This window comes from Idiotropiscis lumnitzeri, chromosome 7 (genome assembly GCF_059441095.1).
Source record: "Idiotropiscis lumnitzeri isolate Australia: NSW breed Sydney's pygmy pipehorse chromosome 7, RoL_Ilum_1.0, whole genome shotgun sequence".
Lineage (NCBI taxonomy): Eukaryota > Metazoa > Chordata > Actinopteri > Syngnathiformes > Syngnathidae > Idiotropiscis > Idiotropiscis lumnitzeri.
The window spans coordinates 678,449-705,238 of NC_142397.1; the positions used below are offsets into that span (position 1 = coordinate 678,449).

The window sequence follows — 26,790 nt, forward strand, 5'->3', positions numbered from 1 at the left end:
GGAGGGACCCAAACGAGTCATCCACTGGCAAAAGCTAGCCTAGCCGCCTTTAGCCAGCGACGGCGTGGGACTCTTTGGGGGCCAAACAAACAACAGGCTGATTGGAACAAAGTTGCCGACATTTCTACCCGCTTTTTTGAAGCCTCTCAAATGTCAGAACTTCCATAGTTCTTTGCATATTGACAAAATGTGTATTTTGAACCTTTATTCAGACACTTTGCAGTGACATTGGTCTTGCTGCAAAATAGATTCTCATTTAGTTTTTACGTCCCTAAATTTAGTTGAGTCAAAGTGGAACTCTTTCATGTTTTGAAGCGAAAGCACAATGAGACATCGTAGTTGTGGTGGTACGTCCCATTTTGTTTCCAGTCGAAGTGGTACAGCCCACTTCTTGCGCGGAGGCAAGCGGGCAGGCTGACTTTCATCCACAGTTGGAACGCACTCGGACAGGACAGCACCGGACAGGACACTCAGGTCCAGTCCAGTTCACAGAGCCATGGAGACGCTTGACGGACTTTTAGCAACGCTCCTCGTCGTTTACGGACTCGCCGGTGAGTCGCTCAGCCTCTTTAGTGACTTTGCAAGAAGTTTTGGTGTTTCGTTTCGTCCGTTTTTTTGCCTTTCCTTCTTCGCATCTGCGAGTGCCCGGCGCGAGTCGTGCCTGCCCGTTGCTTTGCTGCTAGCTTGATGGGCTTTGCACCCTCATGTAAAAACGGCACCGAAAGTCACCGAAACGAGACAAAATGGCGAGAAAAAAACGAGCCGATAGATGCGGTCGGTGGGATTGTTGACTTTGATGTGGAGAAGGTCGTGCTGGGGTTTTGTGGTCGCGTGAGAGGGGGGAGGCAGCGCATTTTGGCCCGCTGCGGGCTGTGAAGTCTGGCAGAGGGCGAACGGGGGCAAATGAAGGGCCGCCCCAGAGTCGCTCCAGGGCAGGCTTGACATGCAAGTTGAGCTCGGTGCCTGCTGGAGGTCCCTCAGCCCTCCTTATAGTTGATTAATTTTCTGCCCCTTGATGTTTTGTATTTCTCTTTAAGTATTTGCATTTTTATGGATGTTTCCATCTAGTTTTTGCTTTTTTCCCTCTCTGTTATTCTTGGGGGCTTCTAAATATTACTCAAGTAGTTGTATATTCCATATTTTTAGTTTGACTCTTACTAGCTTTTTTGTCATTTATTTATTTAATTATAATTTTTAAAGGCTTATAGTGCTATGAACCATCCATCCATTATCTTTTCAGCATGGATTTGTTTTTTTGCGCCAGAATGATATTAAATGAATATATATACCTTATTTTTCAATAATACTTTAACAAAATATTTTTGATAATACTTTTCTTTTTCAACTAGTATTGCAAAATTTTCCAACCCCCTTTAAGTATTTTTATCTTTTCATCTATTTCTTAAAATAACTTTTTTTTTCACCCAAATCTTTTTTTTTTTTAACTAAACCTTCCACTACGCCCTCATCATTTTTTAATGTGATAATTTCTTTAGTCGAAATATGAAAAGTTTCTTGTCTAAAATGTTGACTCAAGTCAACCCGAAAAGTGATTAGAAGGCATCAAGATGGTGATAGAAGACGAGTCGATGGGAGGATCGTGTGTGAGTGTTGACTTGTTGAAATTGAGCGGACTGGCCTTGTGTTTTGGTGTGTGTAAGAAGGGGTGTGTGTGGGGGGGGGGGTCTGTCACTCCAGGGGAGGCACTACGGCTCTTTGGGAGGATTGACCTGCAAGTTGGGCTGAATTCCAGCTAGAGGTCCAGACCCAGAGCCCCCCCCCCCAACCCCCCCCTGAACATTCCCTGCTGTCCTGTCCGGACCGGTGTGGTGCAGCTTAGGGAGCATTTGTTTTTTTTTTTGTGCGTGTGCGCGCGCGCATCCTCAACACACAACAAAAGGCAACGATGTCATCGCAATGTCTGAATTGTTGAGCAGTGAAAGCAAAAGAATCCCATGAAGTCCGACGTGTAGATTTGCTTTTGGACATGTAGTGATTTCCGACCACTGCCGCGGAAAATTAACAATTAGCATGCAAGTTTTAGATTGTCTTTGATGTTCGGGTATTTGTCACTTTAATGGTCAAATCCACCACCACGTAGATGCTAATTGTTTGCCCATGCCTGCCGTACATGTTCGCATTTAGGTTACGTTGTGGCCTTAAATACACGACGAGTACGTGGCCATCCATCACTTTTCTTCCACTTATCAGCGGTTGGAGTCGCATGGCAGCAGCTTAAGCAAGGGAGCGTCCCTCTCCCCGGCCACTTCGTCCAGCTCTCTTGTAATGATCTCCAAACGGTCTCAGACCACCCAAGAGACATAGTTTCTGTGTCCCGTTTGTCCCAAGTGGTCCCCACGGCCCGGAACGCGTCCTCACCAGATGCCCCCGCCACTTTAACTTCTGCTCCCGATGCTGAGGATCAGCACGATTGGCAGCCTCCCCCGAACGCCTCCACTTGGGGCGGGATGTCTTCTTTGCGCCATCTTTGATCTACGATTTGGGCTTCCCTGGTTAAGATGCTGCCAGCGCGACCGGACCTCTGATAAGAGAACAGATGAACAGAGGAAGTCTTTTTGTGACATCTCAGTTTTGTTTTCTCGGCCGTGCTCGTCGTTTGGGAACGTTCCTTTTAAGTGTGCCGTGGTATGTGGGCTCCCACTTGTGGTGCGAAAAAATACTGCATTAGATGTTGAAACCGCATGATGCAACGTTGGCTTCAACTTTGTTTTTTAAGCACGTACGCAACACGATGCGTTGGTTAAGCACAGTTGGTTTCTATTTAACTTGAACACATTACATTTGCATGAAATTCTTTCTAAAAGTTAGATTTTTTTTTTTCCAGGTACAATTTTGCATTTAATTATCTTTGTACCTATTTTCATTTTGTTTTTGTAGTTTATTAATGATGTCTAATTTGGTTCATTTTACATTATTGGAATAATTCCCCCCCCCAAATATTTGTATTTTTAAACAATTTGCAGTGTCTTAAAATTATTTTTTTCTAATAGCTTGAATTTATTTTCAATATTTTTTTTTGTCTTATTGCAAAAATTCTTGCAATATTTTTGTATTTTTTGTGCAATAGCGTTTGTATTTTTGGCTTATATTTGCTTGCCGAGCCTTGACTGCTTTTAGCGGCTCTCGTCATCTCATTCCTCATTAACAAGCACAGAAGCATGCTACATTTGAATCAATTAGCCGTGCCGCTGCGCTCGCCTCTTTGTAAAATCTATTTCAGTCTTGAGCCTATAATTTGGGCGGCTCCATTACTGCCACATTTTATTTATTTCCATGCGACTCACGCCAAAACCACCAAAGTGAGGTCTTCAATTAAAGAGACCTCGCAGCTTTTAGCTCCGCCTCGCTCCAATCGACCCCCCCCAAGCCCCCCACACCCCCCCCACCTGTCCCAATGTTCGCTCAAAATGACGGCGGCGATTTGGATGCTAATCAGCAAAGTTGACTATTTGTGTTCATTTACGAAGCAGCTTTTTATGATCATACGAAAAAGTATGCGATGACGTTCGTGGCGAGAGTGGAGACAAAGCTGTCAGTCAGCTCGATTGTAGAAATATGTTGACTCGGCGTTGGCGTGTAAGGCAATGATTAAAAGATCTCTGGGGAAAAAAAACACATGTATTTGGGACATTCCACACACTTTACGCTGCCGGGAATCGTACGTTGCAGCGTGACAGTCAACGTGCTTGACGTGCAACGTTTTGGTCACAGCATTCCCAAGTATTTTGTCTCTCGAGGAATAAATCCAAGAGGCACTTTTGCTGTCAAAGTGTTGCGCGGCCTCAAATATGTGTCAGACGAGAAAAACGTTTCAGGAAATAACCGCAAAACAAACAAAAACGTCGCTAACCGATATTATTATATTTGCATTCTGTGCACTCGCTCTTGTTTAGAGTCCGCCGACATAATCTTGCTCAAAATACTTGTGGCAATATTTGAAAATAACCAAATCATACGAACATTAACATTTTCCAGTTCAGTATGTCAGTCTTCAACTTCAAATTCTGTTAGTCATTAATGGAGCTTTTATTTCATCTCATCTCTCATGTCATCATATCTTAGATTTCTCTTTCGCATCATTAATTCCCAATAAAAATGCATTTGCGTTCTTTTCTGTGGCAAAAGATGATTTGAGTGTTTTGAGTTAACGCGGTCTTTGGCCGAAGGAAACGTAATTCTGCAGCACGCGCGTTTGGTTTTGCGTGAAGTTGCTGCACGCAATTGCACCTGATGGCCGAACATGACGTCGTCATGACGCGTGGTGTGAATTGTGTCGAGTTTGGGCACGTGTGCCTCAACGCTCGCATGCGCGACGGACCTTCAGCGCTCGTCACTGTTGCAACACGCGCCGTGTTTTCTTTGGGCGAGCCAAGCGCCATCGGCAGATGAGCGTTGCGCTTTATTGTGGGAGTCGCTAGCGAGCGCGCGGCGCTGGCGGCCTGCGGTTGCCCGACGGCTTCTGTCGACCACACCCATCGCTGCCTTCTCCCCTCCCCCTTCTTTTGGCCTGACAGATGCGAGCGTTAAGGCTCCCGAAGGAAAACTCCCCGGTGGTCCCTTCAGGGAACTCAGCCTTGGAACTTTCTGAGCTGATCTTTGTCTGGATGCGGCTGCGCTAAATAAAGACGCACAATAATGCTCGTGATTTACAAGTCGCTGCGCTTGTAGGAAACAAAAGTACTTCACCGATGCTGAGCAGAGGTCCTGACTCGACGGGTCGAATTCATTCCTTACGTGAAGGGGCCTAATGATAGATGATGTCACATCTCTAGTCATTAAAAAAGAAAAAAAAGGGCCTGGCAAGCGAGTGTGTTTGCGTGTGTGTATGGGGGAACGCACGTGGCCGTCCAGACACACACGTGCACGCACGCGACCATACGCTGACCGTGAACTTGCAAGCTCACCTCGGCTAACCTCAGCCGGCGTTTTCCAAGACTGTGACACGTCTTTTCCATCTCGACAACTTTGGTCGGTGACTAAACAGGCGGCCGAAACCAAAAAAATCCTTCGTCACGATGGAGCGCGAACAACGAAAGGCGTACAAAGTTCCACTGCTGACTAAAGGGGCTGCCGCAAAATGAACAACCAAAGTCAATGTCTTTTTTAACCCTGCCTATTTTTATGATCAATGTTTCGTGTTAGCAAAATGGGGAAAGACAAAGTTGTCTGCTGCCGAAATGGGCAGCTGCAAAAATGGAGTCAACGTGAGTCGGCTTTTAAATAGCCCGTAAAAGCCAACGTTTGTTCAAGCAGCTGCCGAGCTGCTGCCTAAACGGAATGCCGCCAAAAGTAAACGCGAGTCCACTGCTGGGAAAGCAGACATTTGGCGGTCCATTGTTGTGTATCGGTAAAAGTTGAGCGACGACTGCCTAAATGGGCTTAGAAAAGCAAACTGTCTCACGTTGCCTTAAAAGTCCCCAATTTGTTTCATCGCTGCTTTGCACGTTTGGAATTGCGGGGCAAAGTCGACAGGCGCCTAAACGGGCTGCTGCAAAATGTTTTACTCAGCCGGTTCAAGTCTGCATTTTCTTTTCTGTGGAAACAGAGTGAAGGAACCGCTTGTGCTTGACTGCCGCCTAAATGGGTTGCCATAAAAACATCAAATCAACTTTGTCCTCGTTGCGCACTGCCGGCAGAGCTGCAATTTCTTTGTTTCCCTTTTCTCAAATGGAATTGAAGGGAAGGGTGAGGACAAAGTGAATTGATGCATCGAGGGGCTGCTACCAACTCCCCCCCCCCGTAAATATTGCACACCTGCCAAGGCGGCCAAACGCTATCTCTTCTTCTGTTCCTGGCTGGAACGCCGCTAATTTTGCCGCCGACGTTTTCTGCGTGAAAGAGGCAAGCGAAAATGAAGTACGACGGGTCACCACGAGTGAAGTGGCGCAGGGGGGAATTGGTCGAGCAATCCAACGAGCCGCGAGGCTCCATTTGAGCACGTTCTTCTTCAGGCCATTAGCACACGACATGTGTCTGTCTGAAGGAGCGAGGCCGGCAAAGAAATCCAAGCTTGCGGGACCATTACTTTCCGCCTGCTTTGACATTCCCAGCCATAATGCGGCTGTTGCTGCTGAAAGAAAAAAAAAAAAAACAACATTTCTTTTGCCGTTCCAAATGTCTCCACGAAGAATTGTACTTTTTATATCACAGGAAGACGTTTGTATGTCGGCCTTTCCCGACAGAATGGTCGGAAGTGCATTGGCCGTGTCGTAAATAATGCACGCTCGCCAATGTTTCCTGCTGCTTATGGTTTTGGAAGCTGTCATTCCTGGAGAGTGCATGCCGTTGCTGTGTTTGTTTGTTTTTTCCCCGTTGGAAGAAAACGCACTCGTCAAGTGCTTGTATTGCTTGGGAGAGGCGAGCGTGCACTAGAAATGAGACGATATGCTACAAGTTGACTTTGTGCCGTCAGCATTGGTCAGTACTTGACTGATGGGGGGGGGGGGCGCACGTACCTGACAGCTGAGCGACAGAGCCAAATAGGCCCGAACGGCGGCCACACCTGTTTCCAATAACCCCGCCCCTGCGCCCCTCCCCGCTGACTCGACACGCCCTCGGGTCTTGTGTGTACCCGCCGCACTTTAATGTCTACGACAACACCGCGGCGATCTGAGCATCGGGGCGTTGCTTTTAGGAAGGGGGGGGGGGATAAGCCTGACTCATTAAAAAAAAAAAAAAGCAACAGGCAAAAAAGGCTCCTTCGCTGTAGGGAGTTCACCGAGGAAGTACCTGGCAGCCATTTGGGTTTTTTTTACGTGAACATCCCGTAAAAATGTCACATGGAGCCACACGTCGTCTTTCAAACTGCAACAACTCAACCATGCAGGATATGCGCGTTCATGCCGACGCCATACCGCTTAAAGAAACAAAAAACAAAAGAAAACGTCGCACTGTCGCTCGCATAGCAGCAGCGACGATCTCCTCCTTGGTGATAAATAAACGACCCCACGAACAAGTAACTTTTTAACCGAAGAGTCGCTAAGCGTGCTAAAATGAAAATACAGAGTTGGGACGAACCCCAAAAAAGTGCTGAGGTGTCCCGTCAACTTTTAACCAAAGTCTGACTCGAACGGCGCAGCGGCTCTGAACACAAAAGTTGCATTTCGAGACGACGACATGAGCAATTTAGCCGACGCTCTGCTTTGACCTCCAGAACCAACAATCTTTGGGACGTGTTTTTTTTCTCTGCGTGTATTTTTAACATTTGACATGCAATTAAACGGAGACTTTTCCTTTTCATGGCGTACTGCTTGCGTTTGAGAGTGTCAAATTGGGAGTGTGATTCATCTTTGGCAAAACAGGCTGACGGTCGAAGGGGGAAAAAAAAATCAAGTCAACTCCCTCTGACCAGGCCCGGATAACGCTGGTCTTGGGCCACATTTAACCAACTGGCAAAGTACGGTTCTCGCGGGGCGGCTTCACTTCCTCCCAGTGAGCCGTTGGATGCTCATTTCTGCTTTTCGCATGACCTCAAAACATTTTTGCGGGGAAAACAAGAGCAAGTGAAACGCTGCGTACGAATCCGAAGGAAAGCTGCCCTGTTCGCAACGGCCCACGCGAGAGCGATGCCCTTTTTCTTTTGAAACGGCTCATTACGCCACTGCCCCCGCTCTCCAAAACAAATCGAAAAGGACGTGCCACTTAATGGAAGTTCATCTTCTTGGCGGTCAATTCTAAAAGAAGACAAACATGCGTGGGAGCCATTTGAAAGGAAAACCTGCTGAGTTTGTGGCGTACTCTTTTTGGGGAAAGCGAAAGTCTCGATGGTCAGACGGCGCCAACTAGAAAGGCAATTTGGTTTTCAAAGCGGAGTTGCCCAAATTGTGAAAGTGAATCAGAAAGGGATTTCTGATTCTGATTCTGATTCTGATTCCAACGACGACGGAAAAGAAGAAAGCGAAAATCGACCGACAGAAGGTTTTTTTTTTTTGTAATTGCCGGGCTCAAGAGGATTTCAAGTTTTGTCGTCGACGCAACTCTTGCATGTTGTGAACACCCGCTTCCATGCCCCAATTTGCTCGAGTTAAGTCGACTTCCCGCAGCCGAGCAGCCGTGCGTTGTACTTGTTTTGACGGCAGACTCGTCCGCTCCCAACAGAAACCGACGTGTCACCCGGACAACTCCATTAATGGAAGGTCCATCGCACAGAAAGTTTGATCAATTTGACGTCGTTTTTGTCCCGTTATCGTCAATAACCGTCACGGGATGATCACTTGACCTCTGCCCGCGCGTTCACTCGGCTTTTTGGGAACCGATTATTGCGAGCCTTCTGTTTACTTCTCTTTTCTAACTGGCAAAAAAAATTTCTTTCATTTGTTCCGACAAATGGAGGCTCGGCTAGTTTCGACGTGCAACTGTATAGTTGATTTTTTTTTTCACTATTTAACATCAAGAAGACAAGACGAATTTTTTACTATATACTTGGGCGTGATTGGATGATTTTTTTTTTGTTTGTTTGTTTTTTTAAGGTTCTCGAAGACAACACTTGCACGTCAAAACTTGTCGAGGTCAAAGAGAGCCTCCGTTTGTTTGAACAAATAAAAACCTCAACAATTTGGCACTCACATGATTTCGTACGTCAACATCGCCCGTGACCGGGGAGGCCGTCGACTTGACAGACTCCGGAAGATTTTGTGTCGTTCTGTTTTGCCGTGGAATGACGGAACGATTTCATGACGGCGCTCGTATGAAGCAACTCGGTTGACGCGAGTGCGCCGGCGGCGTCCGAGCAAAATGCAGCCGCCGTGTCCTTGTGTTGCGTCCGCTCTTGGGAGAGTCAACACCAACACCCCGCAAGAACCGTTTTCAAGTTGTTCAACGGGCAAAGTCAAGCAGCGACCCCCCCCCCCAAGGGAGCTTCAAATTCCTCCGGCTTGGCAAACACGCGCACCTCCTGTCATTGTGCGAAGACGTGGAAAAGAAACACACAATGCCGACGCGCTTAACACGCGAGCGCAGCCCTTTTGCCACACGGACGACTTTGGGAACAGGCCTCGTTATCCTGAAGAATATTTGTGCAGGGTTGCCAGAACAGGAGCGGAATGGAGCCCGTTCCTTCCTCGCATTGTGCCTTCGCGAGGCTCGACAAATAGAAGTTGACGCGACTTTAAAAAGCCGGGCGGGCGGGCCTCCTCGAATGTCGCTTTGGCTTTACAAAGTGGACCCCGGCGGCCTTCCAGACCGCTGATTAAAGATCGTGTCCAAGAGCTCGTACGCTGCAAGTCGTCGCCACCGGTGCGTGGCCGGATAACGCACAATTTCTCCTCCTGGCGCATTTTCTTGTTTGTTGTGTTGTGTTGCGGTATTAGTTGAGGACGGACAAACCCATAAATATTCCACTTCTGCTGCGCGCCTTGCGTTAGCCCAAAAATGTCCTCTGTGCTTTTGAGCCACGATGACCCAAAACGTTTCCTTTTTGTCTTTCGATTGAACTCATTCCAAGCGTTCTGATCTAATCCGATCTGCCGATTACGTTCATCGGAAGGGCCGCGGGCATCGATGCTGACGTCAGGTGATTCATCACGATGGAGTTTGTCTATTCAGTTGCGCTTGTTTGAAAAGAAAAGCAAAAGCCTGCGATTGGCTGGCAACCCGATGATGCAAAAAGAATAAAATTCCGATGAAGGTTTTTATGACGGAGCATTTTTCTTGCGTTTGGTGATTCTGTTTGACGGCACGGTGGCCTCGCAGTTCAGAGGTCGTAAGTTTTGCGGAGTCTGCACGTTCTCCCCGTGCCTGCGTGGCTTTCCTCCGGGTACTTCAGTTCGCTCCCACATTCCAAAGGCATGCGCGGAAGGTTGCCACTCGGTGTGTTTGTGAGCGCTGCGATGGGCTGGCGACCAGTCCAGGGTGTACCCCGTCTACTGGCCGAAGAGAGCTGCGATAGGCCACATGTTGTGTCGATGCAAAATGAGGTCGCTGGCAAATCTCAGCTTTCTGGGGGGTGAGATGATGAAGTCTTAAAGGGACCATTTCCGGGGGGGGTTGACTCGGTGTCAATGTGAGCGTAAATGCTTGTGTGTATTCCTTTGCCTTGTGGCTGACCAGCGACCAGTCCGCCTCTCGTCCCAAAGTCAAAATGAAGCCTAAACCAGAGTCCAAAAAAAAAAGTTGCAAGCGCTGGCCAGTGGAGGGAGGGAAAATGTTGCGGCATGGCTGAGATGTCCGAGCACGGCTCATTAGAAGCATTTTCACCCGCGTGTGTGTGTGTGTGTGTGTCCTTGATCAGAATCACAGAAGCCCAAGAATGATCTTAATGGAGCATAATGGAGCTTTAATAGTGCGCTTTCATGATTAGCCCTCGCGCACGCCCCTTTGACAGTAACACTGAGCCTCATTCTGCCTCAGCGGCGACGCCCCCCTAAAAAATGAGCAGAGGCAGGAAAAGCGAGCCGGGCTGCGGCTAGGGTTGGGCTGCCGAGCGCGGCGAGCGGCAGCAAACCTCCCCTCGAGGATCGCTGATGACTTTGGACTGGAGCCACTGGTCGATGCTGCTCTCAAAGTTCCGGCAGCCTTCACGCACTTGCTTGTTGACCATTTGGGATTGTTTTCAATAAAGTATTGCGCAATCAACGTCGCGGTGAGGTCACGGACCAAATTGAAACGGCCCGACTCTAGTAGAGGAGCGCTAGTTATCGGAAAGGACCGAAAGGACGTCTCGGCTCGACGCCGTCGGTTGCGTTCACGTTCCCGCGAGTCCAAAAACGACTTTTCCTCCTGCCCAGATTGGACATTCCTGATTGGTGAGCTTTTCAAATCAATCCCTCCCGAGCGTCTAGATGCGCTCTTCGATTACAGCAACGGGGTCAGAGAAGCGTCTTTCGTCCTACGCACACTGGCCGACCGAACGACGCGCCTCTCCGTCCAGAAGTCACGGGTGGGCGTCGAATCTGGCTCGTCGAGGAATGTTTCGGCCGCTTTTCCGGGCCGCCAGGAGGAAGGTTTTGATTTACGCTTGGCAGCAGCTTGTCACGATTAGTGATGTCATGAGGGAACGAAGCAAATATTGAAGCGTTTCTTCAAAGTAAGCGTAGCTTTCCCATGTGTTCGTCGTTTCCGTGGGCCGCTCACGGCGCGCCGCAAAAGTGCAGCCGGTTGCTCTTTGGGAGCGTTTTGTCCACAAGTACGCGGACGCAGCTCGCAAGGTCTCGCTTGGGACTGGCAAGATCCCGCCAGGGTCATGTGATGAACTGCTGTCGCATTTCACAATTGTTGCAGTCTCCAAAGATTTTGGACTCCCAAGGCGACCTTTGTCACACTTGAGCTGTCTTGGAAAACTTGAAATAGTTTCAGGTAGAGCCCCACGATGCATTCCGGACCACTAGATGGAGCCAGTTTGAATCGGCGCCGTTTCCCGAGACTGCGTGTCTTTTTCTATTACTTTGTTGGCGGGACTCCAACTAACCCTAACCCATGAGTCGGTCGCCATTGGATTGCGTTGTTTATTGTCGGGCGAGCTGCTCAACTGCCGTTGTTTTTGCGTCATTCGGCAAAATGTGAGATGATGCATTGTTCGCATTGTGGGAAGCGTCTGATGATATTGGGCAATATATAATAATAATCAAGGCTAGGTAAATTGGACCGAGTCGGTGTCGACGAGTGTTCTTTACCACAAACACTCTGAAGACGTCTGCTTTCTCCGACGTTTTGCTTATGAAAAAGGTTTTGCAAAAAGGCAGGGGCGATTTCAATCCATTTTGAAGAACGTGCGGTGACCCGAAAAGATTGAATTTGTCCTTTTCTGAACTTAATTCACAAAATGTTTTGTGATGGCAAACTTGCAATTGTTTGCTCTTCATGTTGAAACCTTCCACGAGACATTTTGGCCAACATTTTGCGCTTTGCATTGCTACTCGTCGTGCCAACTTTCCCCAACGCTCACACTTCCTGGCTGTCGGTATCCCACGTTGAGGCCATCTGTCTCTCCGCTCTCCCCGCCCCCGAACGGTCAGGGTGGAGTCGGCTGTGTGCGCCCCCGCCCTGTGTTTATGTACACGCTCCCCAACGCTTACGCTAAAGCAAACGGCACATGGCCCGCGCGCCGGCTCTCGTTTCTCTGCGTCGGAAAGCCGACGCCCACGCCAAGTGCTACGGGAGCAGTTGCGCTCCAAGTCTTCTGACACGCGTGTTCCTTTACGACTTTACTGGCTCGTCATTTGTAACGAGCAAATGCGTGCAGTCAGTCAAGAAGCGGAGAATTTATTTTTTTGTTGTTGTCATGAAACGACCAGACGTGGGTCAGCGTCATACGGCTGCCATTTTGTCAACAATAGTTTTTTTTTTTTTTGCAGTTTTACAGACTTGACTTGTGTGACTTGTTTTGAGTGTTGGCGCTCATCCGTTTGTTGTTTTGACAAGAAAAAAGAAGTGAACATGTAGATTGTTGCGTGACGTTAGTCATACACTCGTCATCGAGCGATCATCGGTCCGGCCCATATTTGGCATTTTGCCAATAATCAGCTCCGGGCTTATTTGAAACTTTCAAGGCTGATCAATTAAAATTTGGTTTATTTTGTCTGGCGGCAGCACACTTGTCTCTCTCTCTCTCTCTCTCCGCTGTGCTGGTGGCCCTGCCTGCAGAAGCAGATTGGCCCGCCCAAAGCACCATCCCATTGGTTTGACATGAGGCCAACTTCACTGACAAGAACTTTTTAATATTGGAGTTCATCTGCATGTTAGCTACGCTAGCTTGGCGCACTAGTCGGACTCTGGGTCATTTCCCAGTGGGAAAGTCACCTCTGGGATGTTTTAAAAAAAATGGGAGTCATTAGGTAAAAAATTCCACACTTGCATAAACTGTTTGGACAGCGTTAGGGAGTATTATGGCGCGGCTTTACGTCTCGATTCGGCATCACCGAGTCACATTCCAACAAAATGTCTGCCTACTTTGTTCAAGGAAAAGTGTGTGTGTGCGTGCACGATCAGGGAAATTACAGAGCACTCGACGGAGCACACGGGAGCCTCAGCCTCGCTCGATAGCGTTTCTGCGGCTAACCACTTGCGTCTGTGCCAAGGATCCAAAATACCAACCAGTAGGCCACTTTTCTACGTTTTACCGAACGCGCGCCTCCGAGAGGCTCACGCAGCAGATTGATGGTTCCCAAATTTAACAACATTTTGCGTTGTAAACATGTCAACAAAGCTAAAAAAAAATTTCAAGTGTGCTGTTAAATGTTTGACTTGACAAGCTTGAAATACTTTTTAGCTTGTTTGTCGTGTTTGTGGCAGAATAACTCAATAAGTTACCTTTTGGGGGTATTCTGATTTAGTTTTTTTTCTGACACCGAGTAACTCGTAAACGTGCTCGGCTTTAGGCGATCTGGGTCGTTGCCAGAAAGAATCGGATGAGGACCGCTGCACGCCGAGCTGAAGCCGACTGAACGGTCACGCGGCGACTCGTTGCCACCGGTTGCGTTGCGATTCAAAATTTGAATTTCTGGCGTGCAGACATTTTTATTTTCCCTCTTTGGTCTGTTCTGTTTATGTCCCTTTATGTGCATTCACAGTCCAAAATCATTCCGAACATTCAGTTAAAAAAAAAAAACTGCGGCTTATTGCCTGCTACGGCTTGTATATTGTTTTTTTGTTTTTTTTCAAAAATCGTTGCTGCGACTTATATGCAGGTGCACCTTATAGTCCGGAAAATATGGTATATGTTGCTCTTCCTCTGTTTGCAAAAATAAAGCAGAAAGGCAGCGCTTGATGTTGCCGAGTTTGTTTTATTATAAGAGCCATGTCGGGGAAAAAAAAAACCCCAAAAGCGGCCCAAGATTGAAGGTTTATTTCTCGATGCAGGCGTGAGCGGCAACCTGGTGGCGGCCCCCGAGAAAGTGGACGCGGTGCTGGGCAAGGAAATCACGCTGGGCTGCCACATCAAGACGCTGCCCAAACTCTCACTCATCCAGGGCTCGTGGGAACGCCAAGTCCCATCGGGCCGGGAGGTCCTGGCCGTGTACAATGTGGGTCACGGCACGTACATCCCCCCCGATTTCCTCCATCGCGTCTCCTTCGTTTCCACCACGGACCGATCGGTCAGCATCTCCTTGAAGGACGTGGAGCTCGCAGATCAGGGCTTGTACACCTGCAAGGTGTCCACGTTCCCACTGGGAAACGGGCAAACGTCCACCGACGTCAACGTGCTCGGTAAGTGGCCGCATTTCTGCCCAACGTGCCACGTGGACGCTCGACTCCCGATCGCCGCTTCTCAAAATTCTAGTTGGTAGTAACAAGAATGAGCTTCCAGCTTCTTTTGGCGAGAAGACAAAATGAAATTCCAAATGCACAAATTGTCACTTGAGCATTTATTTGCTGAAAATTCAACATTGTCAAAGTATCCCCAAAAGGTTGAGTGTGTGTGTGTGTTTTTTTTGTTTGGTTGGAATGTTGCACTCATCGGCGTCATCAACAATTTGGGCCAATCAAGTGGTGACGTGCTTTAGCACCTTAACACAATGTCACCTTGTGAACAAAAAAACAAAACGGCCAACACAAAAGTTGCCTGTTGTCTCGGCGGCTGCTCACTGTTCAATTGTTGACAAAGCGTGACTGCATTTTTGCTTTTTTGGGTTTGGCCTCGCCAGGAAAACGTCAACATTTGAATGATTAACTTTAGCCGAAGTGCATCAAATTTCAAAGCGTGTCCAAAGTGGGGGAAAAAAAAAAGCCAAAATCTCTGGTTGTGTACAAACAAGCTCAAGCTGTGAATCCTCTCGCTGACTTCATCGCTCCAATTGGCACAAGACCTGAGCATCGAGTTGAGCGAGAACGTTAAAAGCCGCCAGACAGACGCTGATGACTCAACACGCGTCTTCGCGACGACGACAAAAATGGATGTCCAGAGGAGCGATGCGTTACGTTGCCGAGAGATGAGGAGGACCTTTTGCTGGAAGCACGCCGACATGTTCGTCGGCGGCGCACGAATGTGACAAATGAAGCAACGAGAATTTATTGTCCCTCGATGAGATGCAGATGCCCCCCCCCACCCCTCCTCCCCCTTTTAAATTTGTCTGCTCACTCGTGTGGCCAACAATGCAGCTTTTTTATTTTTTTTTATTTTGCAAGCGAGAATTGAGCTGAGCGTCGACTTTGGCTGACTCATGGAAAAGCCGAAGCTCGTGCAGTGGTGCGTAACTGCGCAGCGCCTTTTATGGGGGAAGGATGTCATGTGATGTGATGAGCACCTCTTTCAGAAAAAAATAATTTCTTACACAAGACCCAAAAGTTTGTCAGTCAGAACCTTTTTGGCCAAGTTTGAGTGACACTATAATTAATAATGAATTAAATAACTAATAATTGAGAGCTCATGGATGATTAAAAAGTTGTTAGTTGAGTTTAGGTTCGCCTTTGCGCTTCCTTCCGACGAGCAAGTCTGCCTAGCAACAAAGAGCGGCTTCTGTTTTTATCTTGAGCCGGCGAGCGAGGAGGGGAGGGCCGGAGCAAGCCTGACGACCGGAGCCACGAGGGTGGCCTCCCCCGCTAGCCCCGCCCCTCACCGGCCGACCCAGTGCAGGACACTGACGGCTATTTTTAGCCAACGTGGTGCCAGGAGTTATTTTTGGAATTTGCGGCTGCAGTGGCGACGAGGGGAGCAGATGTCCCCGACGTGATGGCCTTTTCTCGTGGAATGAGGTGGTCGCACCGCCCCCCCTCCCCCGTCGCCATCAAAACTGTCATCGCCTCGGTCGGTGGCGCAGCTGCTTCGGCGCTTTGACGGGCACGCCCAAGACAAAAGCCGTCCGGGTCCTCGCGGCGTGTTTCTGTCTTGATTTTTGCGCAACCCCTCATGAACATTTACTGGAAACGTCCCCCGCCCTTAAAACGCAAATGTTGAAAATGTTAATGGGCGCAAAGATGACGCCTCATCTGGTCCGGTCATGCCCCTGATTTTATTTTGGTGCCAATTGTGCAATTGTCTGTTCGGTCCAGTGGCGCCCAAGGTGTACGTTTCGGCCGGGCCCGCCGCCCTGCTGGAGGGCGAGGGCGAGTCTCTGGTGGCCACCTGCGTCGCCGAGCACGGCCTCCCCGCCGCCGAGGTCTCCTGGGAGACGGATGTGAGCGGCCGCGTGGAGACGCAGAGCCGCCACGAGGCCGGCGGCGCGGCCAGCGTGCACGTGCGCTACTTGTGGACGCCTCAGAGCGCCGCCCATGGCAAGAAGCTCACCTGCGTGGTGCGCCATCCCACCCTGGAGACGGAATTCCGCATCGACCACACGCTCAATGTTCACTGTGAGTAACGCTTCTTTTTCCACACTCTCATACCTTGCCGTTAAGCAGTGATGGATGGATGAAGCCTCATGAAGCACTTGCGATCATTTTTTTGGACTCCTGTAGGCGGCTCTTTGGGAAAAAATGTTCATCCGTTTCTATTGTACTAGCCTTCATCTTTAAACCAAAGGCACCATCTAGTGGAGTCAGAAATATCACAAGTGCTTCACAAAGCTTCATTTTGTTCATCGCTAGCGTTAAGTGCTCGCCGCTAACGTGCCGGTGTCGCTAAAGTAAGAACAAATGATTGCAAATTGCGCGCTTACGGATTGACGAGCGCATGTAAGCATGAATTTGGCCCCTTCCGAATCAATTTCCACCTTTGCGGATTTTTGTCACTCATTTGTGACTTGAATCACGCATTTGGAGATTCATGTTCCGCATTTGTGACTGTGGTTCCAGAAACCGATTGTGTTGGCACATTTGTAAATGTTTTTGGGGGGCCCCCTTCACTCCACGCCACACAACTGGAATTAGAGGACGGTGTGAAGAGTTCAATGTTTGGAAATGAATGCAAACAAAAAAATCAGCTTTTCCAGAATCTCCAAATCCGCTTTTGTTGTCGCATTTCCTTGAGATTGCCGCTCTGATGACATGTGATCTAAAGAGCGGCTTACCTAAAAGATGGCTTGCTCATGGAAAGGTTTCTGTAAGTTTTGCTGACGCTCAGCGGTGACGCAAGTTGCGGGAGCGCGAGCGTGGTTCAGGATAGCGTGAGGTGAGGAAGGCAGTTGGGGGGGGGGGGGGGGAGGCAAGGTGAATACAGTCGCAAGCAGGCTTTGTGGCTCAATAATTCATCTCGGAAGCACAAGCCAGGCTTGCAAAAAAGTGCAGAAGAAGCACAATTTCTTTGGCGGGCGAGACGAGCCGAGACGTCCTCTTTTTCGTACGGTCACGACTCGCTCGTTTGTTCTCCGGAGAAATCAAAGTTGGCAAAATTGGATCTCCGAGTCTGTGTTTGCTTTGTTTTATTACAGCCGCACGTGCTGGAATCGAGCGCCCCCCCCCCCCCAACTCCGTTTGTTATTTTATTTTATTAGCTGAACTTTGTCTTCAAATTCTCAACTCCAAGGTCATTTATTTGCTTTTGGCAGGCGTGCCAAACCTTTTCTTATAGGGTAGCGTACATTTTATTGATTTATTTTTTGTGACACAACACGGAGCACACTGAGTTTTCTTTCCCCTATCATGCCAAATCAGCAGAAGTGAGCTACTGTTGCGACTCACTTTTGTTGCGCTTTCTTCCTCCGCAGTTGCACCGACGGTCCTCGTAAAGGGGGAGGAGCAAAACTGGTATGCCGGCCAAGCCAACGTGACGTTGCTGTGTCATGCTGAGGCCAACCCGCCCGTCCGGGAGTACACGTGGGCCAGGTGGGTTTGTGACACAATTTGGATGGCACCGCTCGCAAACAAACGAGGAGGTCGCCTGTCGCCTGTCATTGCAAACGTTCTGACAGCTTTATGTTCAGGCGCTTTTTTTGGGGGGGCCACCTGCTTGGGGGGCTTCATGAGGTCACGTCATGTTTGTGTTGCAACACAACAATTGTATTTATCACGCTTTCTTCTTCGGACCGCTTTCGTGTCTGAGAAAACCGCAGCTGAAAATTAACGTCGCCTATATTCAATTCTACCCCAAATTATGATCTCCAAGCTCATTTCAAACTCTTTTCCTTAAATATTTGCAGCTTGCAGATGTTTTGATTGAAAAAAAGAATCAAATAAAATCCACTTCACGTTTGGCTGGCATGGACTTTCCTCAACTTGACGAACAACCTCGGCTGAACTTTGTTCCTCTCTGCCATTCGAAGCTCTCACTTGTGATGACTCATCGTTAACATATTCCCTTGACATGGAGGAGACGAGGCTTTGGCATGTTTGGCTTGTACATTTGGAAAAGAGCACGTGAGGCGCAAACAGGAGAGTGCTTCAGCAAAAAAAGAAAAACATGAGTCGAGTACGCGTGCTCTGCCTGTAGTTACTCTCGCACTTCTTTTGCTTTGACATCGGATCCGCCGCTCGTGAAGAATCGGCGCTATAAATACAAATGCATGTGTCTCGTGCATGTGAGGAAGTCCGACCGTCGTCCTCTGATGCCAAAACGAGGCTTATGGCGACTTGACAGGAGCGGCAAAGTCTCGCCCGGTGAAACCTTCTGCCGCCAAGACTCGGTAGACAAAAGCGCTCGTCTTCGAAGCACTTTTTTTTTTTTATATCATTGCCTTTGCGCAAATAAAGTCTTTCTTGATCGTTTCACCAATGCCTCGTAAAGCAAATTCTTCCATGTCATTTGACGAAAGCAGTTAAAAACGATTTAAGTTTGAAAACGTGACGCGTCGGAATTTTTGGCAGCGATCAAAAACGAAATAAATCTTGTTTATTGACTGCATTTCTATATTTAATTTGTTGATGACATTTTTTTTGTATTGTAAACTGAGCATCTCCACAAGTATTCCGAAGCATTTTTGCCAACGTTTAGCAAAGTGTGCAATACTCCAAAGGAGCGAAACTTTTCGTAGCTGCTTTTAAAACATACATTAGAAAAAAATGACTTAAGACGGAAGCTTTTACAGAAGAATTTTCCTTCACGATTCGTAACTCCTGCGTGAATTGGGACGCCGACGTTTTGTAATTTGATTTATTCCCTTGATAAACGCTTTGGCGTATCTCGGACGGGGGCGAGAGCGTCCTGAAGCCGAGTCGCCGCACAAAGTGAAAGCGGCATTGCCTGTTTTTTTGCCGCCGTGCTTCGCTTGCCGAAAAACGGCTTTCCGAAACCCAAATCCGGACGAGCAGACGTGATGCTTCCAAGCCACGATACTCAAAGTCAACAAAAGCGGCACGCCGTGCGCTGGAGCCATTCTGATCGCTGCCAAGTCTCCTAAAATGGTTTGGGAGGGAAAATGAAAATGAACTTTTCACAAAGTTAAATTGCCTCAAATAATTTTCAGGCCCAGTTCGTATTCCGATGTGCTCGTTTGACACTGCAATGGAATCGATCGCGTTTTGTCAAACTGAAATTAGAATTCTTCAAAAAACACATTTAGTTTTCTAATCTGTTGTTTACAAACTCAAATCTTTCCCCCCCCCCAGGTTGGATGGCCCAATGCCGGAGCACGTTACCATCGTCTCCAACAGGTTTGCGTTCACGCGACGGCTGACGCTCAACGACTCGGGCGTGTACCGCTGCGAAGCCATCAACGATATCGGCGTCCGCGGCCAGGACTTGTCGCTCTGGGTCCAAGGTAAGGTCCGATCGGTCGACTGTGGACGCACAAGACTCGACGCCACTTGAGCGCATGGCCGCGTTTTGACGACTCTCCAAACGTTTGCGACTTTCCAGTCGCTCGCCGTCTCGGAGCGGACGTGCAGCGCAAGGCTCGGCCGCATGACTCGGATCACAAATAGCGGCTGCTAATTTGCGAGTTTGCTTAGATTGGGTTTTTAGAAACGGCGCGACCGGATAAAGACGCGGCCTCATTCAGCGGCTTCAAGAAGTTTGACGTGATGGAATCGGAAGTGTTGGTGGAAGAGGAGAACCAACATGGCCGATTGACTCCTAATTCGCTCCTGTAATTCCGGCGACGACGACAACGGCACAGACGCCGTTTGTCGTTTGGATTTAGCGCATCTCAAGTGCGCGCGACTTTCATGTCACGTCCGAGTCCAATTTGGGCGAGCTCGTCCATAAAAGTGCTCCACTCTGCGAAACATCCGCACCAACTGGCCAAGTGCGGAGAGAACGGCGAGACGCAAGCGAAATGCCGAGTCGTGTCCGACTTGATACGGCGTGACGCCTTCTTGCGCTGTTTAAAGACTCGGAATCGGCCTTTGTGGCAAATATTTGATAATATTAAGCAATCACGTTTGCGTTTGTTTTTGCAGACGGCAACCTGGTCTTCTGGTATTTGCGTTCAAATTTCTATGACAGCTGTTGTGAAATCCGCTCTTGGTTTGGATTATGAAATCTGGTCCCATTACGTTTTTAAACGTGTGAAAAAGTGTCGCGTTGAAGCAAAGATGCGATTCGCTCAGTCTTGGTCAGCTTTCTCGGAGACGCCACGACTTCTGTGCGCTACGTAAGCCGTGAAATGTTCCCGTGTCGCGCTGCAGAGCCATTGAGGAGTGTGCGCGTTGTGTGCAACTGTCAAGGAGAGCCCACCGCTCCTGGAGCTTGCCGATGGTTTTCCCTGCTTGGGCTTGTATAAAAATGCCGCCGACAAATCCCGGTCCTGAGACTTTGTGCGCCGAGGCCCCGTGCGGCCACTCGGGCCGGCTCATTATTGCCGAGTCGGCGCCGGGGTGTGGATCCTGAGAACTCTCCTTTTTGTTTTCATTCCTGCGTCGCTCCTTTGTAATCCTTCTCCAAACAAAGCAACCGCCGCCTTTGGTTTAAAGCCCCAACCCTCGACCCGACCCCCCGTCCAAAACCTTCCCACCGATCGCTCAGCTTTGCAAAGCATTTGGACGCGCCCCAGAAAAGCCGTCACGCTTGATCTGTTCGCAGGCCTGAGCCCAAGTTGTCGTCCTCCGAGCGAAAGCGCAGCTGACGGACATCCCGTCCGGGAAAGACGGCGGGCCAATTATCTTGCCTCGCACTTCAAATATTAAGACTTGGGGCAGGCGGCCTCTCCAAAATGCCTTCATTGGGTGCATTTGTGTCTTTGAGATTTAAAAGGGTCCCGATGATCGCTGAGCGCACCGCACGCTCCCGTCCGATCGGCAATCGGGCCTTTGCTTGCTTTGAGCCGACCCAAAATGAAATTTCGCACCAAATATTGATGAATTCAAGTTCTGGTAGTTCTTTTAAAATGCCACCTCGTCACGGCGCTCGCTCTCTGCGGGAAGCCGCTTCCATTGGCCGTCTTCCGTCACACCGTGGCACGCGTGCCCTCTTCTATTTGCGCGCGTCTACCAAAAGGCCAAAAGGAAGAAAAAAGAAAATGCAGAGTTAGTCTGCACTTTTTTTGCTCCATTTGGCAGCTCAATGTGTGTGGCACTCTTGAACATTTTTTTTTTTCATCTTCCGAGTGTGTGGTTTGTAAAAATGAAAACACGTTGGGCGGAAATTCATCTTTAAGCGTTCTCTCAGCAGCCCAAATCTGCCATGAAGCAAATTTGTGTGTGTCGCATTTGAGTTTGTGTCACTCGGTCGTGGCGGAAAGGATGCAATTCTTCCTTTTTGCTTTTTTCTTTCTTTCAAGTGTTGATCACGTGAAATCGGGGCCGATCATGTGATTTTCATAAAAGATGCATTTTCCAATCAAATGTTTGCACGCGCTGGAAAAGCTATCACGACACCTTTCATTGTTGAAAACAAAAAGAGAAGATCATTGTTAGTCGCAAAAACGGCCGCGCCAACTTTATTTCTCTCAACTAAAGCAGCAGCTTCTGCAAAGTCCGATTTTGGTTCTCAACAAAAAATCGACAGTTGAATCAAATCGGAGCACGTGTCGGTCAAGGTTCTTCCGTACCAGAAATAATCCTCAAAAAGCATTTTCTAAAACAAAACCCCAAAAATTGGGGCGCAGCAGAAGAGGCGCTTGAGTGCGGCGCAGTTGAAATGTCGTCACATGACTGCTGACACTCTTCTCACTTGTTTTCCAACGACAGGCGCGCACTTTGTTCCTTTTTTTTCTTTTTTTTGGACTCATTTGATTAAATCTTGACTCGTATCCTCCGCAGAACCTCCCTCCACCACGGCCGCCCCCAACTTGGTCGCCACCGCCGGCGGCAGCCGCCCGCCCCGCGTCGCCACGGCGCGCTCCCCGCTGACCTCGCCCACGCTGGCCCCCGCGCGCGACGACACGCTGGGCATGGTGGTGGGCGGGGCTGTGGGCGGCGTGCTGGTTCTGATCCTGGCGCCGCTGGCCGTCTGCTTCTCGTTCCTGCGCAAGCGCCGCACCTTCCGCGGCGACTACTACACCAAGCGGTACTTGGGCCCGTCGGACTTGCAGAAGGAGACGCAGATGGACGTCCTGCAGCCTCACGAGCTCCACGAGGTTTACGGAGACAAAGGCAGCCAGGAGCTCAAGTCCAAACTCTCCGGGGACGTCATCTACACCGGCGAGGAGCAGGGTGGCGGCGACTGGGCCGAGCGGGAGTGCGACTACTACGCCGATCGCTACGGCGAGCAGACGACGCAGCACCCGTGCGGCTTGCCCGCGCTCGGCAACGGCTCGCCGTACCTCCCGGACGACGGCCGCCACAACTGCGCCGACGGCGACTACGTGGCGCACACGGACGGATCGGTCATCTCGCGGCGGGAGTGGTACGTTTGAGCCGAGGCGCGCCCCGGAGCTCGCTTTACGCCGATGAGGCCGGGACGCGACGCGTTTGGCCGACCTTTGGCCTCTTGAAAGCGCTCGGCAGTGAGGAACGACGATGCGCTCCGAGGGAAAGCGAGGCTTTCCCGCACGCGACTGAGATGTGTGAGCACTCGCAAAGACAAACTTGCTAGAGAGCCCCGTGGGCGCCGGTTTGCCCCTCCCCCTTTTGTCACGGGTATCCAACTGCGGGACCCGACCGGCCCCGAACACCTTTTCTCGTTTTGTGCGGCAAAAGTGTTCCTGCTCAAAACTGCAAAGCGAGTCGAGCCATGTCATCGTCTGCCGCCGTCGAGACGAGCGAGGATGCGGAGCGTCTCAAACTTTGCATGTCGCCGAAGAGCTCACGAAACAATCGAGACTCTGACAAAAAACACTCAAGTACTTGGACTTGATTACTTGTCACCACTGGAAGGAAATCCGCCTGTCCTGCGCCTTCTCCCATTTTCCCATCCGCCAACGGATTATTAGGATTTTTTTTTTTTGTCGGCGCGTTGGACTCGCGGTTCGCGCGTCTGCTTGACACGATTGAGGTTCTGTTTGAATCGGAGCTGTGTGATGTTTGCCTCAGCTACATTCCAAGCGACCAGTCTGGGGTGTTTTTTTCCAGCAAGTTGATTGAAGACTCCAAATGACCTCAAGGTTGGATGGTTGTTTCTTAACAACTGGCGACCATTTTGGGCTGCACTTCTCTCGCCAAACGTCATCTCGGCTTAAGTGTAGACTCAAAATAGGTTGGCGACCAGTCTGTAATGTGCCCTGGCATTGATAGGAGACCAATCTTGGTTGTTCGCGGCTCATCTCCTCAAAAGTCATTCAAAATGGTGGCCTCCAAATTGTCTGCAGGTGTGAATCGGAATGCTCGTTTGTCTGAATGTGTCTTGGTATTGGCTGGCGACCAGTCCAGGGTGTACATCGCTTCTGTGGCCAGCCAGGCTAGGCTGCATATACTCGTCCGCGCTCTTGAAACTAGAAGACGATTTTGAGTCCGTTGGATCAAAGTGGCGCGTTGCAGATGGCGTGTGGTTTTTGCGGCCCTTTTGTGCTCCCGTTTGCCAGCGACACCGGGGTGCCCCAAAAAAAAAAAAAAACGTTTGCTGAGAGGAGGACGACGCGAGCGGAAACATTGTTACATTGTTAGCCACTGAGATCAGCGCCTGCTCGTCGCAGAAAAAAAGTGGAAGAAATTGGAGATGGGAAGACTCGTGGAAAGGTTCCCGAAAAGACGAGTCGCTCTCTCGCTAAGGCACTCTGAAATCGTCAGCAAAGCACTGACATCATCATTTGTGAGCGCACGCCAACTTGCACTCCCCCCCACTATCCAAAAGGATATTTAACTCTCGCAAGACTGTTCGCGTCCAATTTGACCAAAACAAATTCTGCGGTCGTCGTGACGATTTGTTAAAAATGAAGAGGCTTCGAAAAATTCAAAGAGTCGCAGCTGATGTCGACGGTCGAACTAACATCAAACAAAGAGAAATACGTGTTGCTTATTTGAAACACAGTTTGTCCTTCTTCTTGCGAACGCACTTAGCAAACCGAGAAGCATCACATCACATCGCAAGACTCTTGGGCACGTTCGACTTCACGACTCACTTGGCGTCGTGAAACTCTTGGTCGTGTGTGCATAAGTGAGTTTACTGCCCTCTGGTGGCCAAGACGTGCGCAATGAATTCAAGGGGGAAGTCAAGTCCCAAAAAGTTTGCAATTTGTTGCTGTGCTGCTTCATTCGTTTTCCACAGACGGAAAATGAAGTCGAATGCCGTGCTTCGACCACATTATCAAAAGCGTTTTTAAATTGCCGTCCCCTTTAATCACATCTTTTTTTTTGCATTAAAAACACATTCCAAAATGTTTTTGGGAAAGGATGGAACGGCTGAATGGCAAAGAACATCTAACATGGAAATGTTTTGAGTGATGAGCGTGATCAAGGAGGAAGAAATTGGACTCAAGGCACCTCTGCACCCCCAAAGTAAGACCAAAAAAAACGTCGGAAGGCTACAAATCCGTTTTGAGACGTTCCAATTTGATCGGCAATTATTTTCGAGGCCTGCAAAATGAAGCGCGCACGAAAGGGTTGACTTGCTCGGAGAGAAGGCGTTGAGACACACGGAGCATGTGTTGCGTCTCCACCTCTTTGGGGTTTTTGCGCTGCCGCTTGTGGGCGCATCCCGTCCCCGCCCTCGCTGAGAATAAACAGCTTTCATCTCAGAGGAGCGCCGTCCGCCCGCCCGCAGGGGGGAGCGGCCCTCACCTCAAATCTCCAATTTGAATTGAGCCTCTCGCTAAATTGGTCGTTTTCGGCACATCTGCGCACTTAAATCGTCGTCGCCTTGTCGGCCGTATCAAACGGGCTGGCGGGGAAGAAAAAAAAGTCCCCAGGAGGACGAGGGACACACTGGAAAGAAAATATGAAATTGTACGACCAGACTAACGTTAGTTGGATTGTAAGAATGAATTTTTTTTTTTCAAAGATAAACCTTTTTTCCCAAGTAGCCAAGGAATTTAAAAAAAAAGTGGTGGGGAGTATTTCTCCAAAGTAATTTCTTTTAAAAAGTTTTTTTCCCCTCTATATTCTCACAAGTCTTTTTTTATGTCATGTTTTTCAAGATACGAAAGAATAAATTGGCATTGCATTTATTTCAGAAGAGAAATTAAGATGTATTTTTATGAATTATTGTCACAGTTTATCTTCAAACAAATTATACAAAAAGTATTTTTATCCAAAAATGTGGCACAATACAGGTTGCGTCATGAAAAGTATGACACTTGGAAGAAAAGTTTTATTTTCAGATTATTTTTTATTTCTTGCAAACTTTTGTCTTTTCATTGCGTCCTTCCTCTTGACGAATGCAAAACTTTCAAAAATGTCGGCGTTGCTATTTGACGAGCATTTTGTGTGAGGAATGTGCGACTTCTGCAAGCGTCTTGTTCACCTCCTTAAAGTTCTTTTTGACACCATTTTGTTTAGCGTTAGCAACACAACATGTCTGACGCTAACGCTAAGACGTTAGCATCCGCCGCACAAGATGTTAGCTTAGCATCAGCCGTGGCGGCTGACCGGACGGTGCCTTACCACGTGTATGAGATTACAAGTTAGCCAGCAGCTAAACGGGACGAAAGCTTGTTTATCTGCCGCATTTTCTAATCGGATGCGAGAGCGAGCCGTAGTCTTGACAAATATTGTCTTGTACATAAACTGGTGTGGTTTTTTTTTGTAAGTGTTGACAAATGAGTTTTTTTGATTGTATAATATTCAAGAGTTGTTGTCCTGATGTTTTGTACGTTCTCCCGGGAAGCGGAGATGAATGAATGTGTGGCAAGTTTTTTTGGGGGTTTGTTTGTTTTTGTTTCATTGTTTGCAATAAAAGTTTCTGACCTTAGCGCATGTTTGTGCGTGTCCTCTCGTCACCTTTCCCGCGGCTCTCAAGGCTTTTAAGAGTTGCGACTTAGGGACTCAAGTTGTCCTTTTGTCTTCTTGAGCCGCACTGTTGACTTTGCTGCGCGCTCGTTAGTGGGCGTCACTCTTCTTTGTTTTTTTTTCTCTTTTTTCCAAATTGTGCGCTCGTCATCAGAATTGAAGTTGCCACCTATCGAGCTCCACTTGGATTAGTTGATGATGGATTCCGAAAAATACTCGTGCGATATATGCGGTAGCCCGTGGGCCATTCCTGAAAATGGTTCACCAGTGATGTTTGGGATTTCCTCGGAATGTTGTAGAAATGCTCATTATAACTTTTCTAGGAATAAAATGTTGCAAATGGTAATCATTTGCTTCCTAATTATAATGGGAAATAATGAACACATCATCGCATAAATCAATGTTATTAATTGTCATTAATGGTAAATTGAACACTGGTAGCTCTTGGCGTTACTCAAGAAGTGACTTAAAAAAAAAAAAAGATTTGGTGTGCTTACAACTTTTATTGGAAGACACCAGATTTTTTCTTCTGCCATTATTTGTTTCCCTCCAAAAAAAGATTTGTGGAAACGCAATCTTCTTTTCTGGAGAAGAAATCGAACATTTTTCTTGAATGCAACATTTTGTTTCTTTGGTATTTTGCTTTCTTGAATAATTGGGGCAGAAAAACGTCTTTGCATCTAAGCAAAAATATGACAAAATATGATCTGTTTTTTCACCCAAAATCTCTCAAAAATGCATCTTAAATTTTTTTTTTTACAA

General features: G+C 48.4%; 1 protein-coding gene across 1 annotated transcript; it reads left to right on the forward strand.

Annotated features, from left to right (window-relative positions):
- The first annotated feature begins 356 nt into the window (after positions 1 to 356).
- Positions 357 to 25,977, forward strand: nectin3a (nectin cell adhesion molecule 3a). Its single transcript, XM_088301444.1, has 6 exons — positions 357 to 551; positions 13,816 to 14,163; positions 15,946 to 16,245; positions 17,538 to 17,655; positions 19,375 to 19,526; positions 21,967 to 25,977. Exons 1-6 carry the CDS (start codon positions 497 to 499, stop codon positions 22,560 to 22,562), a joined length of 1,569 nt encoding a protein of 522 aa, XP_088157570.1. The 5' UTR covers positions 357 to 496; the 3' UTR covers positions 22,563 to 25,977.
- The last annotated feature ends 813 nt before the right edge of the window (positions 25,978 to 26,790 follow it).